The sequence below is a fragment of the Geotrypetes seraphini genome, chromosome 3, assembly GCF_902459505.1.
Source record: "Geotrypetes seraphini chromosome 3, aGeoSer1.1, whole genome shotgun sequence".
Lineage (NCBI taxonomy): Eukaryota > Metazoa > Chordata > Amphibia > Gymnophiona > Dermophiidae > Geotrypetes > Geotrypetes seraphini.
Window position 1 is genome coordinate 23096081 of NC_047086.1, and position 12419 is coordinate 23108499.

The window sequence follows — 12419 nt, forward strand, 5'->3', positions numbered from 1 at the left end:
AAGTAACTACACTTTTCTGCCCCGGGACCATACTAAGTTAGCGTAACGAGAAGATGCCACAGGGCAGTCCTATCTTTACCCACATAGCTATGCTAAATATTGACTGGCAAATGCATAACTTCAGAGTTGGCAGATGGCCTGGAAATTCACTACCAATGCCTAGATTGTGACAGTATTAAATATCTAGGTTTAATTCCGTCTGTGGCTGTCATCTGCTTAAAAACTGCTAACCGCTGTGAAGGTCTAATGAAACGCTGGTAATCAACTATCCACGGAACTGTGAGAGGTGGCTGTAGGCCGTCTGCTTGCTCACACCAAAACCGGAATTATAGATGGACTTGATTTCATCTTTTACCAATCGCTCTCTGTCTCATTTTACGCTTACTAAAGCTTTCCAGAAGAAGAAATGGCAGAAGTGCAATCCTTCACAACAATGTTGGCGCGCAGGAGCCCCTAGGTGTCCTGGCTTGCTCTGAGTTCCACCGCAGGGGTCGAAACCACAAGCCCGTTTCCTAATGACCTCTCTAAGGGAGAGGAAGGGTTAGTCGTTGGCATGGTTAGGCTGACTAGACAGGCCATATGGTCTTTAGCTGCCTTCATTTTTCTATCTAAAAGAACATAGTTAAAAGCATGGCACATCAACAGCAGCAAACCAGAGCCAGAATAAGCAGACTGTTTTTAAGCTTGCAAGGAGCCAGGTCCTGACTTGTATTCTGCTTGAGTTCAGGACTCTGTTTTCCAAAGCTTTAGTCCATTCTTTAGAAAAAAAAAAAAAGAGAAAACCCTTAATACATTTAAACCAGTCACTAGGGGAGAGTTTACAGGGTGAGGGAAACAACCCAGTGCCCCTGTAGGGAAATCAAAGGTTGTTGCTATTTTGTGTTAGTGGCTAGAACAGTGTAACAGGGAGTTACAGGGAGGGGGGTGTCAACTTAAAATTTACTGAATGTGTAATTGAACCATTGCTGGAGAATGTGTTGAAAGCTGTTAGCTTAGCAGGGTTTAAAAAAGGTTTGGATAATTTCCTAAAACAAAAGTCCATAAGCCATTATTGACATGACCTGGGAAAATCCACTGCATATTTCTAGGATAAGCAGCATAAAATCTGTTTTACTGCTTGGGTTTTTATCAGGTACTTATGACCTGGATTGACCACTGTTGGAAACAGGATACTGGGCCGGTGACAAAATATGTGCCTGTATATATGGAAACTGCTTTGAATATGTAACCACAAAACCCACTGGTGTTTACAAGTCCCATTCCTTTTCCCTTCCGTTGATGGACCTTCAGTCTGTCCCAGTGTGGCAACTCTTATGTTCTAAAGCAGTGTTCTTCAACCTGCGGTACGCATACCCTAGGGGGCGAACGCAGGCTGACTGCCACCTGGTATCTCTCCCTGCCTGCCCCCCACTGAAGCCGTCGCCTTTTCCTCCCTGCCACCCGATACGCTACAACCACCCCCCCACCCCAGTCCACCGCCGCCCCCCAACACCTCAATCCAATCATCCCCCATCGCCGCCGCAAGGAAGGACCAGGTGCATGCAGCAATTGCATGCCACCGGCCCACAAGCCTTCCCCCCGATGTCAATATTGATGTCGGAGAGAAGGTTCCGGGCCAGCCAATCGCTGCTTGGCGGGAGTCCTCCACCTACATTGCTGTCGGTCTGGGGCAGAGCTTGGGCGGGGGTACTCGGTTGGTATTTGTTAGGCTTAGGGGGTACTTGGGGTTGTACTTGGCTTGAAAAGGTACTTTTTCATGGAGGGTACGGTGGCTGCCTGGAATGCCTTTCTGATCAAAAATGCATGAGATAACTTCAAAGGGCTCAACATTCAAAGGATGAATGCTCCTAACTTTGAGAGTTATTCTCATACATTGGCCTTTTTGAAAATTCACTAGTCCTGAGTGTATACATTTTTAATCAAGCCAATCAATATTCAGCCCATGGTGGTCAGTATGTTTTTTACATGTTGACTGCCATGAGCAGGGTTAGCCTTAGATATTCGATGCAAGGTCATGTTTGTACTGAATGTCAGGAACTAATTTGTTATGTGCTAACTGTCAGAACTTATGTGGATCATAAGAATATAAGAATAGCCTTACTGGGTCAGACCAATGGTTCATCCAGCCCAGTAGCCTGTTCTCACGGTGGCCAATCCAGATCACTAGTACCTGGTCAAAACCCAAGGAGTAGCAACATTCCATGCTACCAATCCAGGGCAAGCAATGGCTTCCCCCATGTCTTTCTCAATAAGAGACTATTGACTTTTACTCCAGGAATTTGACCAAACCTTTCTTAAAACTAGCTATGCTATCCGCTCTCACAACCTCCGGCAATGCTTAACTATTCTCTTGAGTATTCCCTCTAAGCCAGGGATGTCAAAGTCCCTCCTCGAGGGTCGCAATCCAGTTGGGTTTTCAGGTTTTCCCCAATGAATATGCATGAGCTCTATTTGCATGCACTGCTTTCATTATATGCTAATAGATCTCATGCATATTCATTGGGGGAAGTCCTGAAAACCCAACTGGATTGCGGCCCTCGAGGAGGGACTTTGACACTCCTGCTCTAAGTTGAGCGGGAGTCCTCCAACTGCACTGCTGTCAGTAGGGGGTGGTGCTTCAATATTGTGTTTTCAGTCTTTAGAGACAGGCAGGTTCCCTGGAGTCCTACAGATCTCACTTGTCCCTCACTACTGAAAATGTGATAGTGAAACAGCACCACCCACTGGTAGGGCTGTAGGTGGAGGACTCCAGTTCAGCTTAGGGGAACAGTGGTCCTGGCTGAATATCAGATGTGACCTGTATAGGTAATTTTGGCCACTCATGACCCGCTTCCTCCCTCTCACTTCCTGGAACATCTCCTAATCCCCCACCCCCTCCAATCTCTCCACCCTCCCTCCTACCCAGCCCCCAGGAGCACATCATACCCCCCTCCTCCCAGGATCCCCTTTCATCCCACCTCTCAGGAAGAACATGAAGATTTCTCCTGCTTGTAGTTATGTGGGTTCTGACTGAAAACGGGCCAGAACCCGCATACGCTCCAGCAACTCCCATATCAAAAATTAGCCCCAGATATTCAGTGCCCAGACATTGAATACCCAGAGCTAATTCTGTCCACAGTGGTCAGCGTTTAAAAAAGAACCCCAAACTATGCACTGTTGGCTGGATGATTTTTTAAGAATGTTTCGATTGAAAAGGGATTATTGTTTGATTTTTATGTGTAGAATATTAGTCTTTGTAATCATTGCTTTTGATACGTGTCAAGGGTCTGGTATTAATATCATGGTTCCTTTTTAGGAACTTCTTTGTTGTAAACTGGTTTGTTTGGTTTTTTTTAGCTGAATATGAAAATAAAATTATTATTTTTACCAGTTACTGCACAGCCTTTTCATGGTACCATGTGTTAATTTTGTCTGTAACTGCAAACACCTACCACAGTTTATTGTATTTACTGGGGATTTATTAACCACCTTTTCCATAAAAAAAGATTCACCCAAAACAGTTTACAATATGGTTTACAGGTACTCTAAAGCAGTGGTTCCCAACCCTGTCCTGGAGGACCCCCAGGCCAATCAGGTTTTCAGGATAGCCCTAATGAATATGCATGGAGCTGATTTGCATGCCTCTCACTTCCATTATATGCAAATCTCTCTCGTGCATATTCATTAGGGCTAGCCTGAAAACCCGATTGGCCTGGGGGTCCTCCAGGACAGGTTTGGGAACCACTGCTCTAAAGTGCTGCCCCTACCTGTCCCAGCAGGCTCACAATCTTACTGTGCTACCTGGGGGCAATGGAGGGTCAAGCGGCTCGCCCCGAGTCACAGGGAGCAGGCTAGGATCAAACACACGACCTGAGAATGCTGAGGCGGCAGCTCTGACCACTAGGCCATGCCTCCCCTCTTTATTTCCCATTCCCCCTGGCAGAGAGCTATTGCAGCTGAGAAACATGTACACCGCTTTAAGCTACCAAATTGGAAGGGTGATCCAGCGCTTTAAAAACTACATCATATATACTGGGAACGTTGAGAAAGAACGGAGGAGCTATGCTAGGGAAATGCATTATATAGCTGGTGCTGCTAGAAATTTAAGTAAACGGTGTATAAAATCTTTTAATAATTAAAAATGGTGTGTGTGAATTTATATATACAGTATATATCTATATATATGTATGTATGTACTGTATATAAAAGCACAAATATTTACCCTTCTTTTACAAAGGTGCGCTAAGCTTTTTAGCGGGCGCTAGACGCTAACGCGTGCATGTTATCCTATGGACAGGTTAGCAGTTAGCGCACGCGTTGATTTAGCGCGCCCTAAATCCACGCTAAAACGCTTAGCGCGCCTTTGTAAAACAGGGCCTTAGTGCACCTTCCTCTTCTAATATATACAAAGTTTACAAGCTACAAATACAGTATGGCCTCCTTCAAAATGAAACTAAAGGAGAAAGATTTGCTGAAAACAGATGGATATTTACATAAAGAGTCCTTCAAACCATATGTGCAGAGGCCTGAGAGGATGACAGGGTTAGACCTCCTAGGGCCCGCGAGTCAAAGAAATTCTGCTGCCCCCCGCTGCTAAGCAAGTGTACACCTTCCACGGGGGGCAACATCTGCCGATCGGTCATGGTTCCACTTAGTGACGAGCCCAGAAAGCTCGCTTGGGAAGAAGCAAGTTTCTCAGGGCTTGCAGCCAGTTTGGGGGTTGTGGAAAAGTTGTATCCGTACAAGGCGCAGGGGCTGTGCAGTCGAAAAGCGTTGCACGAGCTCTGGTGGTGCTGATTGGCGGCGAAAGCGCTGCTCGACGACGAGGGCATGACGTACTGCAGCTGCGGAGACATGCCTGGAATCTGCACGGACAGTCCCGTCTGAGGACCGTTGAACGCGTTTCCGTCGGTCCTAGCCATTGACATGTTTATGGTAGTGGTGCTGGCTACCCCGACATAGGAAGGTGTTCTTGGGGGTGCAAAGGTCTCCCCCGTGGGGTGTGCGAGCCTGTTATACGTTTCAGCCAAGGACGTGCTGTACTGGTTAAGTGTCAAGCCGGGGCGAGCGCAGGCTGCGTAGTCCGCTGGAGTGAGGCTACAGAGCTGATTGGTGCTTGGTCCAAGATGGAAGGCAGGGGAAGAGCAGGGCGAGCCAGGCAGGAGATGCGGGTGAGTGACGGGACCTCCATTCCCGGACCCTGCGAGTAAAGAGGCGGAGCCTACAGATCCTGAAAAAGAATATTTAAGATGACGTAATATATCAGAGCTGAAAAAACGATATCCCGAGCTTTAACTTCCAACTTTGTATCGTTGCTATTTAATTTACCAAAAGTGATAAGAGCTGAAATTAAAATGATCCGTTTACAAAAATCTCAATTAAGGCTTTTATATTGTCGGCTGTGACGGTAAAAATCTCCGATGCTCATAGACGTTCTATGAGCGTCAGCGCTAATACCGCCACGGCCGGCGATAAAAAAAAGCCTAACACAACTTCATAAAAGAGGGTCATAGTCTAAAAGGTCCTTTTATTAAGGCGCCCTAACCGACTTAGCACGTGCGAAAGATTAGCGAGCGCTATTCCATATAATTATATTACATATAATTGGAAAAATTGGAGTAGATTAAATTATCATTTTTGGTGGAATTCCTTATGTCGTATTTATAAAATAGAGAGACTTATTGCAATACAACGGGGATGTTTCAGGAAATTTCAAGATATTTGGGAGCCATTAACAAAGTATTGCACTGATTAGAAAAATCTTTTTTCCTTTAAATCTACAAGTTCAATTGTGAGGGGAGGGAGGGGGGTATTTTTATTGGTACATGTTGTATAAGGTATTGATTATATGATAGATAAGGGTGGGTAGGGTGGGAGATAAGAGAATATCATATGTACCATTGTTGATTATTAAGTGATATATTTATGGTTAATTTCTTTGGATATATTATCACACTTATTGTAAGTTTGAAAATGAATAAAGAATTAAAAAAATATATATATTCCATGGGCCCCTTAGCATTTAGCACGCACCAAATCGGTTAGCACATCTTAATAAAAGAACCCCTAAGTTCATCTACATAAATGTGCATTTACCATGTGTATTAACAAGCAATGCAAATGACATGCAAATGAACCCAGGCACCATAGTATGCATGCATTTTTACCTATACATAGTATTGCAAGAACCTCAACCACACCTTCCCAGCTTTTCCAGTTGGAGAATTTGTAGGAGCCAGTCAAAGAAGCCGCTGAACGCTGAGCAAGAGCGTCAAACCATGATCCCACTCATCGCTGCAGAAGAAATCAGCTGCGACCGGCCGGTTAGCTTGCTCCTGCCCGCTGTACCTCTTGACCACCAGGCCAGAGGAGGTAGGAGGATAGGGCTGGGTGCATAGAGAGGGAGGGAATGTGCAGAGTCTGACAGGGAGGGGAGGGAAGGGGGCTGGGTGCAGAGTCTGACAGGGGGGTGGCTGGGTGCAGAGCCTGGTAGGGAGAGGCTGGGTGCAGGGGGTACGGAGTTGGGAAGTCAGAGAGGACAGACGCTCAGGGGGTTGGGAAAGACAGATACTGCACGCACTGGGAGAGGGTTGGAAAGTTCAAATGCATGGGCGGGGGGATTAGGAAAGGAGGCAAAGAGAGATGCTGCACAAGTAGAGTAGTGGGAAAGGAGAGAAAGAAATGCTGCTGGTGGGGGAGGGAAAAGGAACAAAGAATTGTTGGACATAGATATGTGGCGTGAGAGGGAAAGAGAGATGATGTATATGGGGAAAGGAAGAAAGAGAAAGAATTGTTGAACATGATAATGGTGGAGAGGAGGGAGGAAGGAGGGAGGAGAGGGAGGAGAGATGACCCAAAGAAGGGAGAGATGTCAGACCACTGGAATGGGAAGGAGTGTAAGAGAGAGATGCCAGACCATAGAATGGAAGGGAAGGAGGGGAGAGAGATGCCAGATCGTAGAAAGGAGAGGAGAGAGATATTAGACCTCGGAGAGGGAAGGAGAGAGAAAGATGCCAGACCATGGGAGAGGAGAGAGATTCCAGGCTATGGGAAGGAGAGGAGAAAGATGCCAGACCATATGAGGGGGGAAGGGGGAAGATAGATGTCTGACCATGAGAGAGGGATGAGATGGTGCATAGGGATGGAGGGGAAGGGGAGACAGAGAGAGGAGATGGTGCACAGCAATGGGTGTGACAGGGAAGAGAGAAGAAGAAATGCTCCTTATGGATAGATGGGAATAAGGGAGAAAAAAGATGGAGGAGATGGTACACAGTGGCATACCAAGGGGGAGGCAGAGGGGGGTGGTCCATCCCGGGTGCAGCCTTAGGGGGGGTGCACAGCCGGCCCAGTCCCTATCACGCTCCCACCCTCCCAGCGAGAGCAGCAAACCTCCCTCCAGTAGCGTCATCTGCTTCGCGGCTTTCTCCTCCCTCTGCCGCGTCACTGATTACATCATCAGTGATGCTTCACCGGCAGGAGAAAGCCGCGAAGCAGCCGACACTGCTGGAGGGAGGTTTGCTGCTCTCGCTGGGAGGGTCGTAAAGGTTCACTTGGGGGAGGAGAGATAGAAGGGTCAGCGGGGGTTCGGCTGGAAGGGGGGAGAAGCAGTCTACCTCGGTGCTCCAAGGCCTGGCGCCATTACCTTCTTCGGGTAGCAGCAGCTTTTACAATTCGCTGCTGTTACCGGCTTCAGGCCTTCCTCTCTGCCGGGTCCTGCCTACTTCCTGTTTTCATGAAGACAGGACCCGACAGAGAGGAAGGCCTGAAGCCGGCAACAGCAGTGAATTGTGAATGCTGCTGCTGCCCGATGAAGTTCAGGACACCAGGCCTTGGGTGACAGAAGGAGGAAAGGGAGCAGAGGGGGAGAGAATTGGGGAGAGTGTTGCTGTACCCAACTGGAGGGAATGAAAGGAGATGCCAGGGCTTGGAGGGAAGAAGAGATGCCAGGGCAAGGAGGGAAGGAGGAAGGTATGCCAGATCAAGGGAAAAGGAAGGGGGAAAGGAAGGAGGAGATATCAGAGCATGGAGGGGGAGGGAGAGATGGAAGAAAAGGAAAGGAGAGAGATGCCGGGAATCAGGGAAGGGATGATGCCAGACTGTGAGGTGGGAAGGAAAGAAAGGAGAAGAGAGAGATGCCAGAGCATAGGGGAGGGGGTGGTGACAGAGAGAGAAAAACGGAGAGGTGACAGAGTTGAAATCAATCATGTACAAAGGAGAGAAGGGGCACGGGATAGATAGTTTATGGAAGGAGCATAGAAAGAGGGAAGATGCCATATGGAAGAGAGAGAGAGAGAGGGTGCACACTGGATAGAAAGAGCACAGAGGGCAGTGAATGGGAGGGGCGAGATAGAGGGTGAACAGTAGATGGAAGGGGGAGAGAGAGGGAAACAGACACTGAATGGAAGTGTGGGGGATAGGAAGGACAGCTGCTGAATGGAAGTGTGAGGGAAAGGGGGAGCAGATGCTGGAAGGAAGTGGGGAGGAGAAAGAAAAAAAGGGCACATGCAGGATTGAGGGAAGAGGATAGAGTTAGTTACTGGAAGGGGTGAGGGAAAGAGGTGGCAAGCTATAGGTAGACACAGTGAAAGAGGGAAATTGAGGACTGAATAATAAAAAAGAATTTAGACAGAGGCAGAAAATAAATTGAGAAGGAAGACCAGGGAAGAACAGGAGGAAGAGAGCGGAGAGAGAGATGCCAGAGCAGGGGGAAGGAGAGGAGACAGATACCAGACCAATGGGGGTGAAAGTAGAGATGGAAGAGGGAGGCATACAGTTTCTGGAAGGGGCATAGAAGGAGAGAAGATGCCATATAGGGGCAGAGAGATGGCAGACAGCCGATGGAAGGAAGAGAGTGACAAGAAGATGAGGAAAGCAGAAACCAGAGAAGACAAAGGTAGAACAAATATTTTCTATTTATTTATTGCTTTAGGAGACATGTGTCACTGTTTCTGTGGTATTGCATTGTATGCAGAGTCCAGCTTCTTGCTGGTTCAATTTAACCTTTGTCTATGTATTTCTATTTTATCCCCCTTTTTACAAAACTGTGGAGCGTATTTTAGCGTCAGCCGTGGTGGTAGCAGCTCTGATGCTCAGAATTCTACGAGCGTCAGAGCTGTTACCACACTACAGTTTTGTAAAAGGGGGAGGGGTAAGTTTGTGATGACATTCCATACTAGGCGAAGGTGTTTTCTGTGTTCTGTGTGTTCGAAAGACATGGTTTTCTGTTAGGATTGACAGTGTTGGATTAATCTGTACTAGTCTGGCTTGTTTAGTTCTACAATGGATGTATTGCTGTTGTACTTCTCACTGCAGTATGTAAGATGCTGCCTTTTCCTAGGTACTCATGTGTGACGTGTGGCTTGTTACTAAAAATCATGTTGGGGAGGGGGGTGCCAAAAAATGATGGGCCCCGGGTGTCACACATGCTAGGTACACCACTGATGGTACATATGGATAGATGGGAAAGGAAGGCATGGAAAAGTAGGTTTTGAGAAGAAAGAAGAATAATGGAAGAAAGTTGAATGTTAAAAGTTAATGCTAAAGGCGGATGTATGGCAGAAAGTGAAGGAGAGAAAACCAGCAAATGGATAAGGTGGCCCTGGATACACAGTTAAGAGCACAGACAGAAGGACGTGCAGCCAGAGACTGGGAAAAATGGGTTGAAAACCAAAATCACCAAACAACATAAGAACATAAGAATTGCCGCTGCTGGGTCAGACCAGTGGTCCATCATGCCCAGCAGTCCGCTCACGCGGCGGCCCTCTGGTCAAACACCAGCACCCTAACTGAGACTAGCCCTACCTGCTTACATTCTGGCTCAGCAAGAACTTGTCTAACTTTGTCTTGAATCCCTGGAGGGTGTTTTCCCCTATGACAGACTCTGGAAGAGCGTTCCAGTTTTCTACCAGTCTCTTTTAACTTTAGAGAGTGCCCTCTCATTCTCCCTATCTTGGAGAAGGTGAACAACCTGTCCTTATCTACTAAGTCTATTCCCTTCAGTACCTTGAATGTTTCAATCATGTTCCATCTCAATCTCCTCTATTCGAGGGAGTGATTGAATTATGTTAGTTTTGAGAAATGACATTTGCTGTCTATATTTTGCACTGTTCAGGAAGAAATGCATTTGGTTCTATTTCTCTGGGGGTTGTACTGCATGCAGAGTCTTGCATCTTAGGATTTTGTTGGTATATATTAATACTTTTAGTTTGTGGTCCTGTATTTGCATAGGGGTTATCTGTGTTCTGCATGTGTGACCAAGGCCAGGTGTTCTGGTAAGAATGAATGCTGAGAAACATACAATGTGCTTTGCGTAGTTTAATTTTGTGGTTAACCATTATGTATTGTTAATAAGATTATATTATGTGTATATATGAAAAATGAATGGGAAAAATGGTATTACAATTAGTACTATTATGGGGGTGTGGTCTGGCATTCAAAGCAGTGGGCACTAGAGGATTAAGGGTCACAGGGAGCAGCACTGAGATTTGATCTCACAGCCTCTGAGTGCAGAGGCAGCAACTCCACCTGTGAGCCACACCTTCCCCTTAACTGCCCTTCTTCTATCACTTGTGTAACAAATTTGTGCACTAGACATAAATTTGGCCACACAGGTTTATAGAATCCAGGCATGTGTCTATATGGTAGACACATGCATATTCGTATCAAACTCTGTGTCGAATGGTGCTACCTTGTTTTGCAATCCCAGGAATGTCCTCAAACGTGAGCGTCCTCAGCGATGGCCTCCAGAATGCATACGACTCTACCAAAGCCTCCAAACCCATCCTGAACAAAAGGCAAACAATACACCACAGTTAGCCTGGTCCTCTGCACTTTATTTGAACTTTGGCTCGTGCTTTTGTTAGTTGTGGCTCTTGGCAAGTTGCATTCAAGTACAGTAGATATTTCCCTTACCTCTGGAGATCTCAAAATCCCAATTTGCACCTGAGGCAACAAAGGGTTAAATGCCTAAGGTCACAAGGAGCCATACTTTATCCTCTATGGGTGCAATTTTAAAACTGAATGCCTCCATTTAGATGGCCCCAAGGGGGGCATTAGAGACCTATTCTATATTGGAATCTAGGTGCCTCGGTTCCATTATAGATCAGCACACCTAACGCTAGAGTTACCAGATATCCGAGAAAACCCAGACATGTCCTCTTTATTGAGGACTGTCCGGGTTCCCTGACAGCCGTTCCAAAACCCGGTGTGTGGCGCAGTGGTTGGCGCTACAGCCTCAGCACCCTGGGGTTGTGGGTTCAAACCCCGCACTGCTCCTTGTGACCCTGGGCAAGTCACTCAGTCCTCCATAGCCCCAGGTACGTTAGCTAGATTGTGAGCCCACCAGGAGAGATAGGGAAAAATGCTTGTAAAATGATTGTAAAAAAAACACTTAGATAACCTTGATAGGCGGTATATAACAACCTAATAAATTTGAAACTCATGCCGCATCTGGAGGGCCTCTGAGCATGGGCAAATGACATCACACACACATTTGCGCATGCTCCAGGCCCTCCAGACACGGCTGGAGCTTGTCTGGGTGGTGGGGCTTGGGGCATTGGGCGGGGCTGGGGTAAAACAGCAGTGGGGCTGGAGGCGGAATGGGGCGGGGTCATGTTTCCAGGGTTTCCCAGAGAAAAATAAGGTAACCCTACCTAACACTGAAGGAAAGAAATACCAACTTAGATGCCGAACCAACTGTAGATCTACTTTTGAGGTAAACATCATATTATGCCCGTGCCACAAGGTGAATATGGGCAAGACTGAGATCTTTTCATTTGCGTATGAATAAACATCACTTTAACATCTCTCGAAAGAATTTAAGTGCGCCTTTGGTATCTCATTGGGTGAATTCAGCCTATATTGTTGACGCTATACAATGTTTTGTGTTGAACCATGTGAAGGACAATAAGAGGGGTGGGGATCAGGGGAAAATTTAAATACAATAAGAGCAGCGCTGGATTCCCAAGTTAAACAGTTTAGAACCCAGGAAGCTTAATACATGTACTGAGTGGCATATTTTGTTGTGATGGGGAAATGATTGAAGGAAGAATGTTGTTTGATTGGTCAATGGGTGTGATGTGTATGTCTGTGATTGGTTGAATGAGTTATGCATGGGTGAATGTTTGGTCAATGAGTGTGATGTGTATGTCTGTGCTTGGTTGAGTGAATTATGCAAGGGTGAATGTTTGGTCAATGTGTGTGACGTGTATGTCTGTGATTGGTTGAGTGAGTTATGCATGGGTGAATGTTTGGTCAATGCATGGGTGAATGTTTGGTCAATGGGAGTGATGTGTATGTCTGTGATTGGTTGTGTGAGTTATGCATGGGGTGAATGATTGGTCAATGGGTGTGATGTGTATGTCTGTGATTGGTTGAGTGAGTTATGCATGGGTGAATGTTTGGTCAATGAGTGTGATGTGTATGTCTGTGCTTGGTTGAGT

General features: G+C 46.5%; 1 protein-coding gene across 1 annotated transcript in view; it reads right to left on the minus strand.

The window, feature by feature from the left end:
- Positions 1–3732: 3732 nt before the first annotated feature.
- The window catches only part of TBX18 (T-box transcription factor 18), a 56622-nt gene continuing 47935 nt past the window's right edge, over positions 3733–12419 (minus strand). The window contains exons 7-8 of the mRNA XM_033938268.1: positions 10667–10761; positions 3733–5209 (exon numbers count right to left, since the gene is read on the minus strand). Of these exons, the coding sequence (XP_033794159.1) occupies positions 4485–5209; positions 10667–10761 (820 nt within the window). The 3' untranslated portion in view covers positions 3733–4484. The remainder of the gene's footprint in view (positions 5210–10666; positions 10762–12419) is intronic.